The 15,000-nt window shown below is 40.5% G+C and overlaps 1 protein-coding gene across 1 annotated transcript in view; it reads left to right on the forward strand.

Moving 5' to 3' along the window:
• The first annotated feature begins 14,460 nt into the window (after positions 1-14,460).
• LOC137981863 (kinesin-like protein KIF15) overlaps positions 14,461-15,000 on the forward strand; it is a 6,470-nt gene continuing 5,930 nt past the window's right edge. Inside the window, exons 1-2 of the mRNA XM_068828906.1 lie at positions 14,461-14,472; positions 14,556-14,593. Of these exons, the coding sequence (XP_068685007.1) occupies positions 14,461-14,472; positions 14,556-14,593 (50 nt within the window). The remainder of the gene's footprint in view (positions 14,473-14,555; positions 14,594-15,000) is intronic.

Consider the following 15,000-nt stretch of genomic DNA (forward strand, 5'->3'; position numbering starts at 1 on the left):
CATACAGTTCGCTTGCTTTGAAAGATTTTCAACTATGTTCCAAGTTCCTGACCAGTTTGAACGCCCGGTATCAAGGAAGTCCAAAAGGTCGATAGCAGATGTTTGATTGTGAAAAGTTCCATAACTATCCATTAGCGTTTTCGGTGCAAGCCAGTCAAGGGGAACCAGCAGTGTTCAAATTGGCAAAAAAAAAAAAGAAGCAACATTCATCTTTTTTTCTCTTGTACATCGCGAAAATGTCTATGGCAATGTACTTCATTTTATTTCTCCGTATTACTGAGCATCGGTTTATTTGCTGCAATTTGAGAATTTCGATGTAAAAATTGTGATATCCTTATGAAACCGCCGTAATATACAGAGTAGATTTATAAACATCGAACCGAAGAAGCAGGAACTGAGATCGGACAGCGAACTTGGATTAACGATGTAGAAAACAAAGAGCGCCGTCGTTTGTTGTTGTTCGGAACAACAACGAACAAACTTTACCACTTTCTACCTAAAATTACCAAATTTCTCAATGATCAATTATTTAACAATTATTCGCCGAAGGCGAAGTGATTATCGGTGAATATTCACCGATAATCACTGAGCCTGAGGCGAATAATTATTTTAGAATAACTACACAGGTGATTATTTCAAAAAAGAGAAAAAAACACATTTCAACGCGAAATCATCTTCACTTACAGTGGCAAAACGACTACTGGCAGCCATTTTGTCCGTCGAGGTGATTATCGGCTGATAATCCGAGATAGCGAGCCAATGAGAGCACGCGATTTTGTATAATCACCTGTGTATTTATACTAATAGTATTTAAGTCTTCATTATTTTACGCGCTGAAGTTTGAATGGAATAAGTTTTTCATTTTCATTCCCTATTTGGACTAATATGTCAAGGTTTCAATGGCGATTAATTTATAAACTAATAAAAACTAACTAGAAAATTGCCAAGTAGAACATTTGTCCTTTTAATACCGCTACTACATTTCGATGAACCACTTTTCTGATAGGGACAAATCATCCCAAATAAAGGCACCAAAACGTGTCTCCAGCTTAACAGAAAGTATGATTGCTTGTTTGCTTTGAGCGAAGCGCTCAATATCTTTGAATAAAAGATAAACTGCTTTACAAATGCCCTCACGTTTTGCAACCTTCATACATCACACATGTTACTTTAAGCGCCTACCCAAGTAAAGAGGTTTTTACGACGGCCTTTCTTGTCGCTCAGGTCACGTAACATTTCTTACACAGCTGCTTTCTAAAAACCTTCGCCCTAAAATGTTGATTTTCCACTCTGAATATTAATTTTGTTGATTTTAAGGCGTTTGATCACGTTTCGAATGGCAAATCAACGTTTTTGTGTGAAAGATAAGTAAACAGGTATCGTGAAAAATGTTTGAGTGAGTTTACGAGAACTTTGTAAGATGAACAGTATGGCGAAAAGAAACTTGAAAAGTCAAGTTCACATTAGAGATATGCTGTGGCGCATACGGGCAACATCAAGAATTACATCAAACCGAGAAATGATTTGACATCAGGTTCAAGTTTACCCCGCGAGCAGAAGCCCTCAGACTGATGTAAGGAAACCGGGCAATCTCGACTCCAGAGCTCTTTTCTTGACTGAGGGAGAGAAGAGCTCTGGGGAACCCTGAAACATAGTGTGTTCTCATTAGTTTTCGTGAAGAACAATCAAAAGCGTCTCTGATTGGTGCATTCATGTTAGCACGAGGAGTGAGCAGGCATGTTCTCCTACACAGAGTTTCCCAGAGCCTTGGGTCGACGAGAATCGACAAGTCTGGAAGAGGTAATTGCGAACTGTAATTTCCTTCAACTCATGATTAACTAAAGATTTTCCCTAAACACCCTAAAATAATGTGATATGTCCCCTTTAACGTCAGGTTCAATTTAAATGTGTGGTTTGCTTCAAGCGATTCGTATTTGACGCGAGTAATTTGTACCGTGATGATGTTAAACTTGTCCTCCATTTTAGTGACGAAAATTTCAACATTTTTTGAAACGAAAGACGTCATAAAACTGGAAACTTGAAAAAGACTTTTTTGTAGTCATCTTCAACCTCCTATAGATAAAAATTCTGAACACCTTGCGAATTTGATGACTTCTCTGTGAAAACCCTCTTTTGTTGACGTGTAGTTCGCCATTTTCCGTCAATATTGTTTTACAACAAAGCTGAACTGAGAAGTAGCAGAAGTATGCAGCTGATCTCGAAGATGCTAATTTCTTTTAGTAATGTTGACTTTTCGTCAATTAATTCTTGTGCCATTAACATCCGAACATTATGAGGAAACGCAAATAGGCTTTTATACATTTAATTTTAAATAAACCTTCGAGCTACAATTTTCTGGGGCGCTTCTGATAAACGTCACAGTTACGACAACTGCTCGGTCTTTGGTCGATACCTCTCTGAGCCCGGTTGTTCGAAAGCCGACTAACTTAATCCGGGATTAGCGTAAACTTTGGTTTAATGTTTTCAACTTTTTGGTGAAAGTTTCTTTTGCTTATTTTTGTTCTTCAAGATTGACTTCCTCTAATGTTAAGTTTTGCCTAATATCAGCGTCGAACAGCATTTGGGAATAGTGAAATAAACTCCTTGGTTAATTTTTAATCTGTGGTTAGCGTTAATCGGCTTTTGAACAAGCGAGCCCTGATGTTGTTGTTTTCGTATCCCCGGATTACACCCCCTCGTTCTATCAATCCAAATGAGCTAAACGTGCGTCGTATCTCAGGTGAATAGACCCTTAACACGGTTTTTGGCGCCATCTTGGTTGGGGGGCAAACACGGCTAAATTTATAGTAAATGTAGGGGATTTTGGCCGACTTTGAACCACTTAAGCGCCGCTAAAAAGAGACGGATTTCCACAGTGAAAGTGTCCTTTTAAAAGACTTTTATACTGAGGTGAATAGACCCTTAACACGGTTTTTGGCGCCATCTTGGTTGGGGGCAAACACGGCTAAAATTTACAGTAAATGTAATGGGATTTGGCCGACTTTGAACCTCAGCAGCGCCGCTGAAAAGAGACAGATTTCCAACTTTTGCCACTACTTTAAGTAGTTTTATTGATATCATTCATTCAACAGAAAATAAGGCCATTAAGGAAGGTATGACATCCGTAAATTCGCTCATGTCAACTTCATACATCATACAACTCGAAAACAAATCGACCCTATATGTCATGCACACAAGTGTTAGTCGATATAGGCAAGGAAAGTACAATAGACCAGGAAGAGTATAAGCCGAACTCCACTTAGCGTTTTTCATCACGAGCAATATTATTAAAAATTGAGGCGCAGCCAGGATACGACATAATAAAATACAATAAAAACGTTCTCTGGCTAAAAACCCCGCAAGAAATAACATATTAGGAATGTAAAAGCATGTACATGTGCTAATGGGTCAAACATTGCGAAACATGCATGGTCATTCAGTCATCGCATCGATTTTAAAATCATTCTCGAGTTATCGACAAAGGCTCTTTTCGTATTAGAAAAACTTTGGAGGCTTGGCACACCTCTGCTACCAAGCATGCTGACAATAATTCTAAGCCGATTCCTAATCAGTATAGCATTCTTTTTAAACAATAGCCATCTTTTATCATACTTTTACTTTGTTTTTCTTGTTATTTTTATCTCGCCTTTTTTGCACATATTTCACTAATTTACATTTCGTGTTTTATCCGTGCACGCATGGGAGGCTGTAGAGCGACAGCCGAAAGCTTATGTTCCTTTTTAAAACTTTTAGCCAGAGAACGTTTTATTGTATATTAATACGAGTATTTTGATACCAAAAATAAAATCTCTAAATGAAAACTAGCGATAAGAATACGTGACATTTCGGCGTCGACACGTCAACATTTTAAATTGTGAAGAACCCAAGGGCGCATGTTCTTCTACACAGAGTTTCCCAGAGCCTTGGGTCGACCCAATGCTCTGGTGAATGAAGGGGTAGTTTCTAAAGAAACTGTGATGCTGCGTCGGTGGGGAAGTAGTATACAAAAATTTGGTTTTATCAACGGAGTTGATAATGTAAATTGGCCACCGTACAGAGATTCTAAAAGCTGACGTTTCGAGCGTTAGCCCTTCGTCAGAGCGAATCGAGGGATTATGGGTTACGTGTAGTTTTTATAGTAGAGTAGGAGCTACGCTATTGGTGGTAACATGGCAACGTGAAAAATAGGAATATATTAGTTAAATGAAAAGCGTTCGTTAATGCCGTGAGGATTGAGGGTGCCGATTTGAAAGATGAATTTTTGTTCCAGATTCTTGCGGCTTTCCGTCGTACCTAGATGTAGGGAAAGGCCGCAGATAGCCATGTGTTTTTTGGAGTGGTTAGGCAGATTAAAATGGCGAGCGACTGGCTTAGATGCATCCCTGTCATTCTTCTCAACATCGCGAAGGTGTTCGCGGAATCGGTCACCTAGTCGTCTACCTGTCTCACCAATGTATAATTTATTGCATAACCTACAGGTTATGCAATAAATGACATTTGCGGAGGTACATGTGAAACGATCGGTGATCTTAACAGATCGCTTAGGTCCCGATATCTTGCTAGTGTTAACAATGAAAAGACAAGTTTTGCATCGTGAGCGCGCGCATTTGAAAGTGCCGGGTTGCTCGTTAGTTTTGAGCGCGCTTCTAACTAAAAAGTTGCCTACGTTTTTGTCGCGTTTGGAAACTATGATGAAGCACGAAGCATTTTGTGTCATGGCTGTTCTGTGCTACTGAGCATACTGAAGTTATTGCGTGTATATTATGAACATTAAAAGCGCATTTAACCTCTCCCTTAAAAGTTGCAAATGTCCCTCTTTGTTTGCATACGAACTTGGCGCGAATTCTCTTAAACACCTGCCTCAGTTAAAGGCAGGGTACCATTTCTACTCTTTCAGTCTCCCATGTAGCTCTGGAGACTACGTTCATGTAGACATGAACAATATCATCTTCATCATTATCACACAGTCGACTCAAAATTTTGAAGCGAGACACTGTGGCCGGCATTCTTGATTAGGACTGATGTCTACTCAGTTTTATTCCACCACTACATCCTCTATCAACGTCTTCTTTTTGGAGGAAGCAAGGGCACTGAATCATTTATAATGATGGGAAAAAGAATGTTCGTTTTCATCTTTGCCAACGAGTCAGCCGAGCGAAGACGCGAGGCTGACGAGGCCGCAGCTTTATATAGCCGAAGCGCGAGATTGTTGTGTATGCAGAAAAAAAATGCGAGCGCCTTAGAGAAAATGTTATTTAAGGTAAGCCTGTGACTTCAAGAACCAATGATAGCGCGTGTCGCCAAACTAGACCAATCAGAATACTCCTCGTGGACCCGAGGGGAAAGAGTTGTCAATGAAAATTTCCCATTCGCAATCATAGGTACCCCAACGTACAGTCGATTCCATTTGCTTTGTGGCTTCGTTTGTCGGTTGTAATCTTCTCAGTATAATAAATCGAAATGTGAGAAAAAGCTAGACAAGGTAGCGAAATGAATAAGAATAACTCCCGGTGAGCAGTACCATATATCTATTTGCTGTTGTTAGATATGCAATGATTTTCCATAAATACGCGATAGATTTTGCTAGGATAGGTCGTATATTGAACCCCGTGTGTAGGAGGATCAGGTTACAGTCATAGTCAATGGTACACAGTTCTCCTCAACAGTCCCCAACTAATCCTCCAGGAATTGAGCTCTATTATCATGCAAACGTTTTCCTCTGTTTCGGTGGAAAAACAAGGTTACTGATCACGAGAGTGAAAACACTCTACTACTAGTTCGAATGCCCTACCAGTTTACTGTACTGCGCTGTAGGAGACTCACGGGACCTAAGGTATTAAACTACGATCTCGTTGCTAAGTCGTAGGTTCGACTCGATCCTGCAAAGGAGAACTCGGTTTTTTTTGCGAGTGTTATCGAGTCACCATCGAAAACATGCATACTTCTTACTAACCAAGTTCGAGAGCCGTACTGTAAATTACGGCCCGCGTTTTTTCGGGCCAAATATCTAAGGGGAAAAACAAGGGTCGATAATTTACAGTACAGACCGAGAAAACGAGGTTAGCAAGATATTTATTATTTCTCTGTGGTAATCAGCCGCGCGGGAAAGGAAACTAGTTGAAGTCAAGCAGAAGGTTCAACCGCCATTAAGATTTAAAAAACGATAAAACTTCGAAATTCTTGGCTTTTTAAAACAGTTTCTCGGGATATTCAAACGGTTTTACGTGTTTATGCAACAGAAAAGACATGAAAAACTTGCTAGAGAATGTTTTATCGAAATTTCAAATTAAGCGGGCCGTACAGAAGAATACGGCTAATATAGTTAATCATAGCGCGCGTACTATCTGAGATGCAGCCAAAAATTTGTAACAAAGGGTTAGGATTCACAGAGAAAGCATGATTCTGGCTACTTAACCTTACTTATTTTATGTCATGTTTTGCAGAGAAAGTCGGAGAAACGTACCAAAAATCGTGGCGCACGTGCAGAGCCATCGTTTCTGGACGTGTTTTGGTAGCGTGATAGCGAGAAAGAGCTTCAACATAAGCCTGTGTGTACTGCCACCTCATCAACTCTACATCTAAGATCTCCTAAGAACTCTTTCATCTAAATAGCTCGCCACCGTAGGTCTTCACTGGACGGTCGTGGCATCTTCGATTCTGAGCATCTTCGATATAGACGGATTTTGAGGACGGAACATCCGTCAATGACGGATGATTCGTCTTGAATTCACATCAGGACGGATGAAGTCATCTTATTTTGCCCTGAAAAGCCTGCAACTAGAAAGAGCGCACTGAGTTCGGGGAAGGAAAACATGGCGTCTAAAGTTGCGACAAGGAAAGCAGGAAAGAAAGCTAGAAAGGACACGTGGAAGGAGAATGAAGTTTTCCTTTTTGCTACCGCTTTGTAATTCGCGGAGTTTTCCGATTGTCTTCAAATTTTCTTTTTCTCCTGGTTGACATAAGAAAGTACGCCATGGCTGCTATAATGAGTACATGTACTGTGAAATTGTAACCGCGCCTGAGAAAAAAAACCCGTGCTCTATCCGTCTAATGTGAATTCGGGACGGAAGAAATTCAAACAGTTTATCTGTCTCGAATTCATACCAAGACGAAAAATGTAGCAGACGTTAATCCGTCTAGACGGATTAACCGTCTCTAGTGTGAAAACGGCCGTTATTGTTATGACATTTACCGTGCTAAAGATTCACCACCTCCTTCTTTTTCACACAAAATAGGTATGTTTTCATTTTTTCCTGCACCTCAAGAATGGACTGAATTAAAAAAACATAAGATCGTTTCAAGCGCCTCGATCCTTTGAAACCAGAAAGACGATGGGAGACGATCCGATTTCATTAGTTAAATACGCCAAATTCAATATAAACAGCTTGAGCCACGTAGGGGACAGCCAAAGTGAAAAATAATATTCTTACAGTATTGTTAGTGTTCATGCAAAGATCCACTAAAACGCCATTCGCGTTACATGACTTTCGACGCCGTTGCAAGCTTAGTTAATGCTTCTACTGTGTCCACCAGAGAAATCTACTCATTTCCCCTACCCTCTCGATCCTAAGAAAATACGCGCAGGAGGCCTATGCACAAAGACACCACTTACCAGGGGAGTGAGAGGCAAGACTTTTACCGACACGGAAAAAAATAAATAAAATAAAACGAACAAATCCCACCCACTTTCCGACTGGGATTGCCATACTGGCAACCCAGTAATGAGAAAAACTAACCGTGAAAAGTGCTATTGGCTTTAGCTTGGAATGACGTAGCGTAATACTATTACTAAGTGAAACGAATACAGTCGATTCCATTTGCTTTGTGGCTTCGTTTGTCGGTTGTAGTCTTCTCAGTATAATAAATCGAAATGTGAGAAAAAGCTCGACAAGGTAGCGAAATGAATAAGAATTTGGGTTCAACTAAGCGCTTAGTAATAACCATTGTAATCCAAACTTTGTTTTTCATAGGATTGCAGACTGTAACGTTTGCTTTTAAACACTATTTACATAGTACTCCATCGAACGAATATAAATGAGAACTTATTACTCAATTAATCTCGTAAGTTCCGCAATAGAAGGGAGTACTGTTTAAAATGAAGGAATTTCTTTATTCCAAGGGACAAATTCACAATCAGTTACTTCGCAGTAGCAAAGTATATCCATAACCATTCAAGTTCGAAACGTACCGCACTGGCCTCGAAAATTCCCATATACTTGTGGAGTACTGTGACTGTGAAACACCGTTTTGTAGTCATCTATTTACATAAGAAGATGAATTAACAAAATGTGACTTTTTACGCTGCATGACATACAAGTGCAACATTTCTTGTTCGTTATTAACGTTTTATACTTTGCCTCTTGTGATGTCAAAATCTAAGGAACTTCATATTCACGAAACGCCAAGAATTTAGAACCTTACATATGTAACTGTAAAGTGTTATCGGGAAATCAATACGCATGCAAGTGTTCATTTTGATGGGAGGGGGGGGGGGGGGGAGGTTATAAGGGGGGTTAAGATCACGTTTCACATAAACGAAATCGGGCTTTTCGCGTTTCCCGTGCTAAAAAACTGCATTTTCTCGAGTAACGGACAAACCTTTGGCTATTTCACGGAGGTGAGGACAGCTCAGGGCCGTAGCCAGTATGAGGCAAACCGGGAATCGAACTCAGGACCTCTTGCACCAAGGTCGCGCACTAACCGACTATGCCATCCTTGCTCCCTAAGATCCTTGCTCCACAAGACCCAAGGGACTGTGGAAAACTACAGGGGAGCCCTGGGGGAAGGTTTTATTCCTAGATTCTTTAACCTTTGACAGGAAGTCAGGGTTGATAAGGGTTCAGTACGACAGCCACTAGCTGTGTCCAGAAATGGGGTAGATAGCTCTTCTTCATCACATCTTAACATGTCCAAACACGTTAGTAGCGTGTGCAAATCAGCTTTTTTCCATCTTCATAATATAAGGCGTATAAACAACTATCTTTCTAGAGAGAAAGTGCATGCATTTATTACAAGCAGGCTGGATTATTACAATAGTCTGCTTTATGGCGTCCCAAAGGAACAAATTTCGAAATTGCAACGCGTTCAAAATGCCACTGCAAGGTTAGTTATGGACCTTGGGAAATATTCCCATATTACTCCTGCTTTGTATGATTACATTGGCTCCCAATTCACGCGCGCATTCATTTTAAGATTCCGCTGCTGGCGTTTAAAGTCATCCACGGGCAAGCTCCCTCTTATCTGTCCAGTTTAGTGTCGGTAAAATCCAAATCTTATTATAGTTTCCAACTGTAGCACCCTTTTTGATCCCTCTAAAGGCAAGATGCTGGCAACTCTTGGAGGGCGTTCATTTCAGGTGGCCGTACCACGATTATGGAACGCCCTACCGCCAAGTCTACGAGATGGGGAGTCAGAGTCAGGGTGGTTTAGTGGTCATCAATCGTGCCTCCCACCTCTGTGACCCAGGTTCAACTCTGGCCTCCGGGTACTCCGGTTTTCCTCCCTCCTCAAAATCGACTCCCAGTCATTTACATCTGGCTGGGTTTGCGGTGCTCCGAGATCACACATGGATCGTATGGCGGCAGCCATGGGCGCCTTCACATACATTCGGTCCGATCCCGTTGAGCCGGTTGATCCTGAAAAGCCCTTGTTGGGAGCGGTCAACTGAGCGCACATTTACATTTACATGTCACATCAGTTGAGACTTTCAAGAAAAATTTAAAGACATTTTTATTCAGGAAAGCGTTCGCAGATAGGTTTACTTTAGTAAAATTTTAGAAATTATTATATTCTACTTGTACATATTATCCATATAATTACATACTTTTAATCATTACTATATTAATTATATTATTGTAATTAGATTTACTATTTTATTTTATTTTTAAGACATGTAAAGCGCTTTTGATTTTTCATTATCATAATATTATTATTATTCATTTTTATGGTAGTAGATAATCATTTTTCACGGACATAAGAAGCAAATTCACATTTCACAAAGCAAAGAAGGCTTCAATCACGTTTCACATTAATTAATAAAATCACGATTCACGATGCAAGAAAAAAAGATATTATTAACGTTTCACGAGAAATAAAAGGGTCCGATCACGGCTCACGAAAATACCCTATACCCTCCTCATTATACCTCAATAGGTTGCCATTCACTCTCGCTATATCACCTGAAGGCCATCTAAAAATGCATTTACTTAATAAAACGGGAAAAAAATAGTACAACAACAAATTTTCATTTCCAAACACATGGTTTACATGTCTTGATGAGGCTTGAATTAGGCCAAAAAAAAAAACCTTTGCTATATTACCATTGTGGGAGTATTAAACACAAGAAACAACACGTGGATCATAAACAGGTCAATTGTCTTCTAAATATTTTGTATATTTTGCAGGAATTGTACCTCTAGATACCAAATTTACCCTGCAATACCTTTTTAAGTGGTAAACTTCATGAAACAGAAGGGGAATTTTACGGAGAAAGGACTTTCAATGCGCATTGTTGTACTGTTGTAACGCAATATTATGTCGCGGAAAACCCTTTCGTTGATGTGTTTGGTAATAGGGACAAAATTTAGGCCCTTACTAAGACTAGATTTCTCTGAGTCAGTAAGCGGAAGATTTTCTGGAATTGTAATTACTGTATTATGGCTATGCTAAATTTTGTCCCTATTACCAAACGCACCAACGAATTTTCTATTAAGCAAGATGTTGAAAAATTCCTTCGCCGCGTTCAGTTAAAAGCCTTTTTTCACGACAAAGATGATGATTCGGACACTTCTAATAAAGATATTTTTGAAACACTTCTAGTTCGCAAATCCAAATGGACTCCCCCAGAGGGACAATTTGCCTCTTTAGATTTTTTCACCAAAAAATGCCGTCACGACATTCACAAACTTAAATTCAATCGCAACACTAAATTTTCCAACCTTTCCTCGGAAGAGTGGGCGGCGCTTAAAAATCCAAGTAAACGCAACGACATAGTTGTCAAATCGGCCGACAAAGGCGGCGCAGTAGTTGTTTGGCGGTCCGACCTTTACCAAAAAGAAGCTTTGCGGCAACTTTCCGATACCTCGTTTTATGCCAAAATCCCTAAAGATCTCACTTCCAAAAATCAAAAACTTGTCAAAGACACCATTCAAAATCTTATAGTTAATCAAGAATTACCGGACACTGCCACTAATCTCATCATCAACACCCCTAGAACTTCGTGCATTTACTTCTTGCCTAAAATTCACAAACCCAACAACCCAGGTCGCCCTATCGTTTCTGCCTGTAGTTGCCCCACCGAACTCATTTCTAGCTACTTAGACAGGATTATGACGCCTATCGTCAAATCTTTGCCATCATACATTAAAGACAGTACACACGCACTACAAATTTTCCGCGATTTCAATTTCTCCGGCCAAGACAAACTTATTTTCACCATGGACATTACGTCTCTATACACAGTCATTCCTAATAGCGAAGGTCTTCAAGCACTTAAACACTTTTTCGATCAACGCACTGTCAAAGAACCTAGCTCGGAAACGCTCCTCCGCCTTGCCGAACTAGTTTTAACGCTTAACTGTTTTTCATTCGCCGGCAACTATTACAAACAAATTAATGGTGTAGCGATGGGCACAAGAATGGGACCTAGCTATGCCAATCTTTTTGTAGGATATGTTGAACACCAATTTTTTAAGCAGTACAACGGCCCCAAACCTGAACTCTACGGCCGCTACATCGACGACTGCATCGGCGTTATTTCATCCAGCAGAGAAGAAGTCGATCAATTTATAACCTCCGTCAACTCTTTTCATCCGGCTCTTAAATATACCTGGGAAATTTCGGAAACTTCATTGGCTTTCCTAGATATCAAAGTTTCTATTAGAGGCAACGTGCTATGTACTAGTGTGCACTACAAACCTACTGATTCACACAGTTATTTGTTGTATTCATCGTCACATCCATCACATGTCAAGAACTCCATTCCTTATTCTCAATTTCTTAGACTTCGACGTCTATGTAGTGATGACTCCGATTTTTCCAGCAAATCAGAGGAGATGTGCCAGTTCTTCGAAAAACGTGGCTATCCTGTCTCTGTGGTCAAAGCGGGCCATCATCGCGCCCAACAATTTGATCGACAGTCATCACTACAAACGTCACAAAAAGATAAGAATGACAGAATTCCATTCACCCTCACTTTCCATCCTCATAATCACGCAGTCAAAAGCATCATTCTTAGTAATTTTACTCCAAAATGATCCCGAGACTGGTAGAATCTTTTCGCAACCTCCACTTATTTCATTCAAACGCGACAAAAACGTAGGCAACTTTTTAGTTAGAAGCGCGCTCAAAACTAACGAGCAACCCGGCACTTTCAAATGCGCGCGCTCACGATGCAAAACTTGTCTTTTCATTGTTAACACTAGCAAGATATCGGGACCTAAGCGATCTGTTAAGATCACCGATCGTTTCACATGTACCTCCGCAAATGTCATTTATTGCATAACCTGTACGTTATGCCATAAATTATACATTGGTGAGACAGGTAGACGACTAGGTGACCGATTCCGCGAACACCTTCGCGATGTTGAGAAGAATGACAAGGATGCATCTAAGCCAGTCGCTCGCCATTTTAATCTGCCTAACCACTCCAAAAAACACATGGCTATCTGCGGCCTTTCCCTACATCTAGGTACGACGGAAAGCCGCAAGAATCTGGAACCAAAATTCATCTTTCAAATCGGCACCCTCAATCCTCACGGTATTAACGAACGCTTTTCATTTAACTAATATATTCCTATTTTTCACGTTGCCATTTTACCACCAATAGCGTAGCTCCTACTCTACTATAAAAACTACACATAACCCATAATCCCTTGATTCGCTCTGACGAAGGGCTAACGCTCGAAACGTCAGCTTTTAGAATCTCTGTACGGTGGCCAATTTACATTATCAACTCCGTTGATAAAACCAAATTTTTGTATACTACTTCCCCACCGACGCAGCACCACAGTTTCTTTAGAAACTACCCCTTCATTTATTTATAGAACGACTATCTTGGGACATTCAGCACGCCCACTGTTGTAAAAGCCAATTCAAACAGCATTATCTCAGCAATACTTTTCGTGGAAAAACCTGTTCCTAAAAATAAATTTACTCTGGAAAGGGTTGACACAAGGAATTAGTGGAGATAGAAGCTCTCCTTGATGAGCTCCGGGTATTTAGTTGATGTTCTTGTTGTCATCTTTGTCATTCTTGCGCTTCTTTGTGTTGAAGATGTCTCATCGAGCGCGTAAACTTCATCCAGTGGCCACTTTGCCAGGACTTTTGAACCGCACCTCTACAATTCAGGACAAAACGTTCCTCGAGTTGCTGCGCTATAACTTGAACAGAACACCAGCCATGTCTCCCCCTTCTCCCCCCCCCCCCCCCTCCCCTCACATCCTACCCAACACAATGTTCTTCAGAAAGATGCGGCCGGCGTAAAGAACCCTTCCCACCCCCACCCCCCGGGTGTCAACATTACGGAGCTTAAGCAAGAAATGTTTTTGAGCCACGATCGGCAACCTGAAGTAAGTCACTTGTCTTGACACCCATATTTATATTGTTATCTGGGAGAGACTTGTGTCCTGGAATACGAAATGTTCACTTCCGATTTCCGTCCTTGGCTCAAAAACGTCACGTGCTGAAGCTCCCTATTTTCTTGGGGGTGGATGGTGGGTAGGGGAAACTTTCTTCATGCAAAAAAAAGGTGTTTTAGATATGGACAAGGAAGTTGAAAATGTCCTCACATTTTTTGCCAATGTTTGTAGCTATCTGACCGTTTGGGGATATCAGCAGAGAACAGTATTCGCTGAACCATAGATAATATATGGCGATGGTTATGAAACTCGACAAGTCCCTTTGTTTATGTTTTTGTTCGCTATTTTGGCCCTGACCTGACAATGCACAAACACAACTTTTTTTTCCCAAAAAACAACCAATGAGAAGTGTCAATTAATATTTTCAAATCTCATTTCTGCACTGAGGACAAAAAATTGTGCGTGGTCACGGTCAAGTTAACATGAAACGCGATGTCACTGTTCTCGCTTTTGAATTTACCAGAGTTTCATAACCAGCCCATCTATATGACCTGTGGTTGAACACAGCATTTATTACAGCTTGAGTTAAACCATCGTAGACACGGACGGTACAATTCCCGAGAGACGAATAAACAATCAAACTGTAAAAAACTGAATGAGATACGCAAAGGAAAATATACATTACTGTGCGACTTCCTTATCTGGATGGATTTTCTGCTGAACAAGGCGAGATAAACAATGAGATAAACTAAAACACCTTTATTTAAAGCACTAGTCCTAGCAAACAAAAACATGTGCTCTGATCACGTGCTCAAAATGTAAACAGGGTCCCCAATTGCTGATTGACTTGAGCACTGACTATGGCTCGACCTTTGGAACAGCTATGGTGTTAAGGGTGAGACTAATTTGGACCGACCTTTGTTACGTCTATGCTTGTTATACCAGGTATAAAGGTGCGTGTATTTCTCTTATTGACAGGACAAGGTGCTGGTCGAAAAGGAAACCATCGAGTCAGAGTGAGTAAATATTAAACAGTGTTCGAGAATTAAATTTGGATCTGGTAGTACCAGTAGGATTAAATTCACTCTTCAACTGTCATTTCAACGTTTTCCTTCCAAGACTACTGGACGAATTGCGTGTGGGCATGTGTTGTAGGTGTCTTGTTGATTTCCTGACCATCCTCTTAAGGTCGCTCACACCAGTCTCGACAATTTAATTGGAAGGATTGGCTCAACAACACTGTTTCACGTGACGTTAATGTCCTAGACCCTTTATATTTTGTCGCTCAAAGCTTACAACTCAAAAACGAACCTGGCGACCTCCAACTTTTATTGTTGGAGAGTTTCGAAAATTAGATGCATCGCTTATGAGTATACTCTTTTTTCAGACGAACATCTAATCTTTGGGCTGTCTTAATTTTTTT

This window comes from Montipora foliosa, chromosome 1, assembly GCF_036669935.1.
Source record: "Montipora foliosa isolate CH-2021 chromosome 1, ASM3666993v2, whole genome shotgun sequence".
Lineage (NCBI taxonomy): Eukaryota > Metazoa > Cnidaria > Anthozoa > Scleractinia > Acroporidae > Montipora > Montipora foliosa.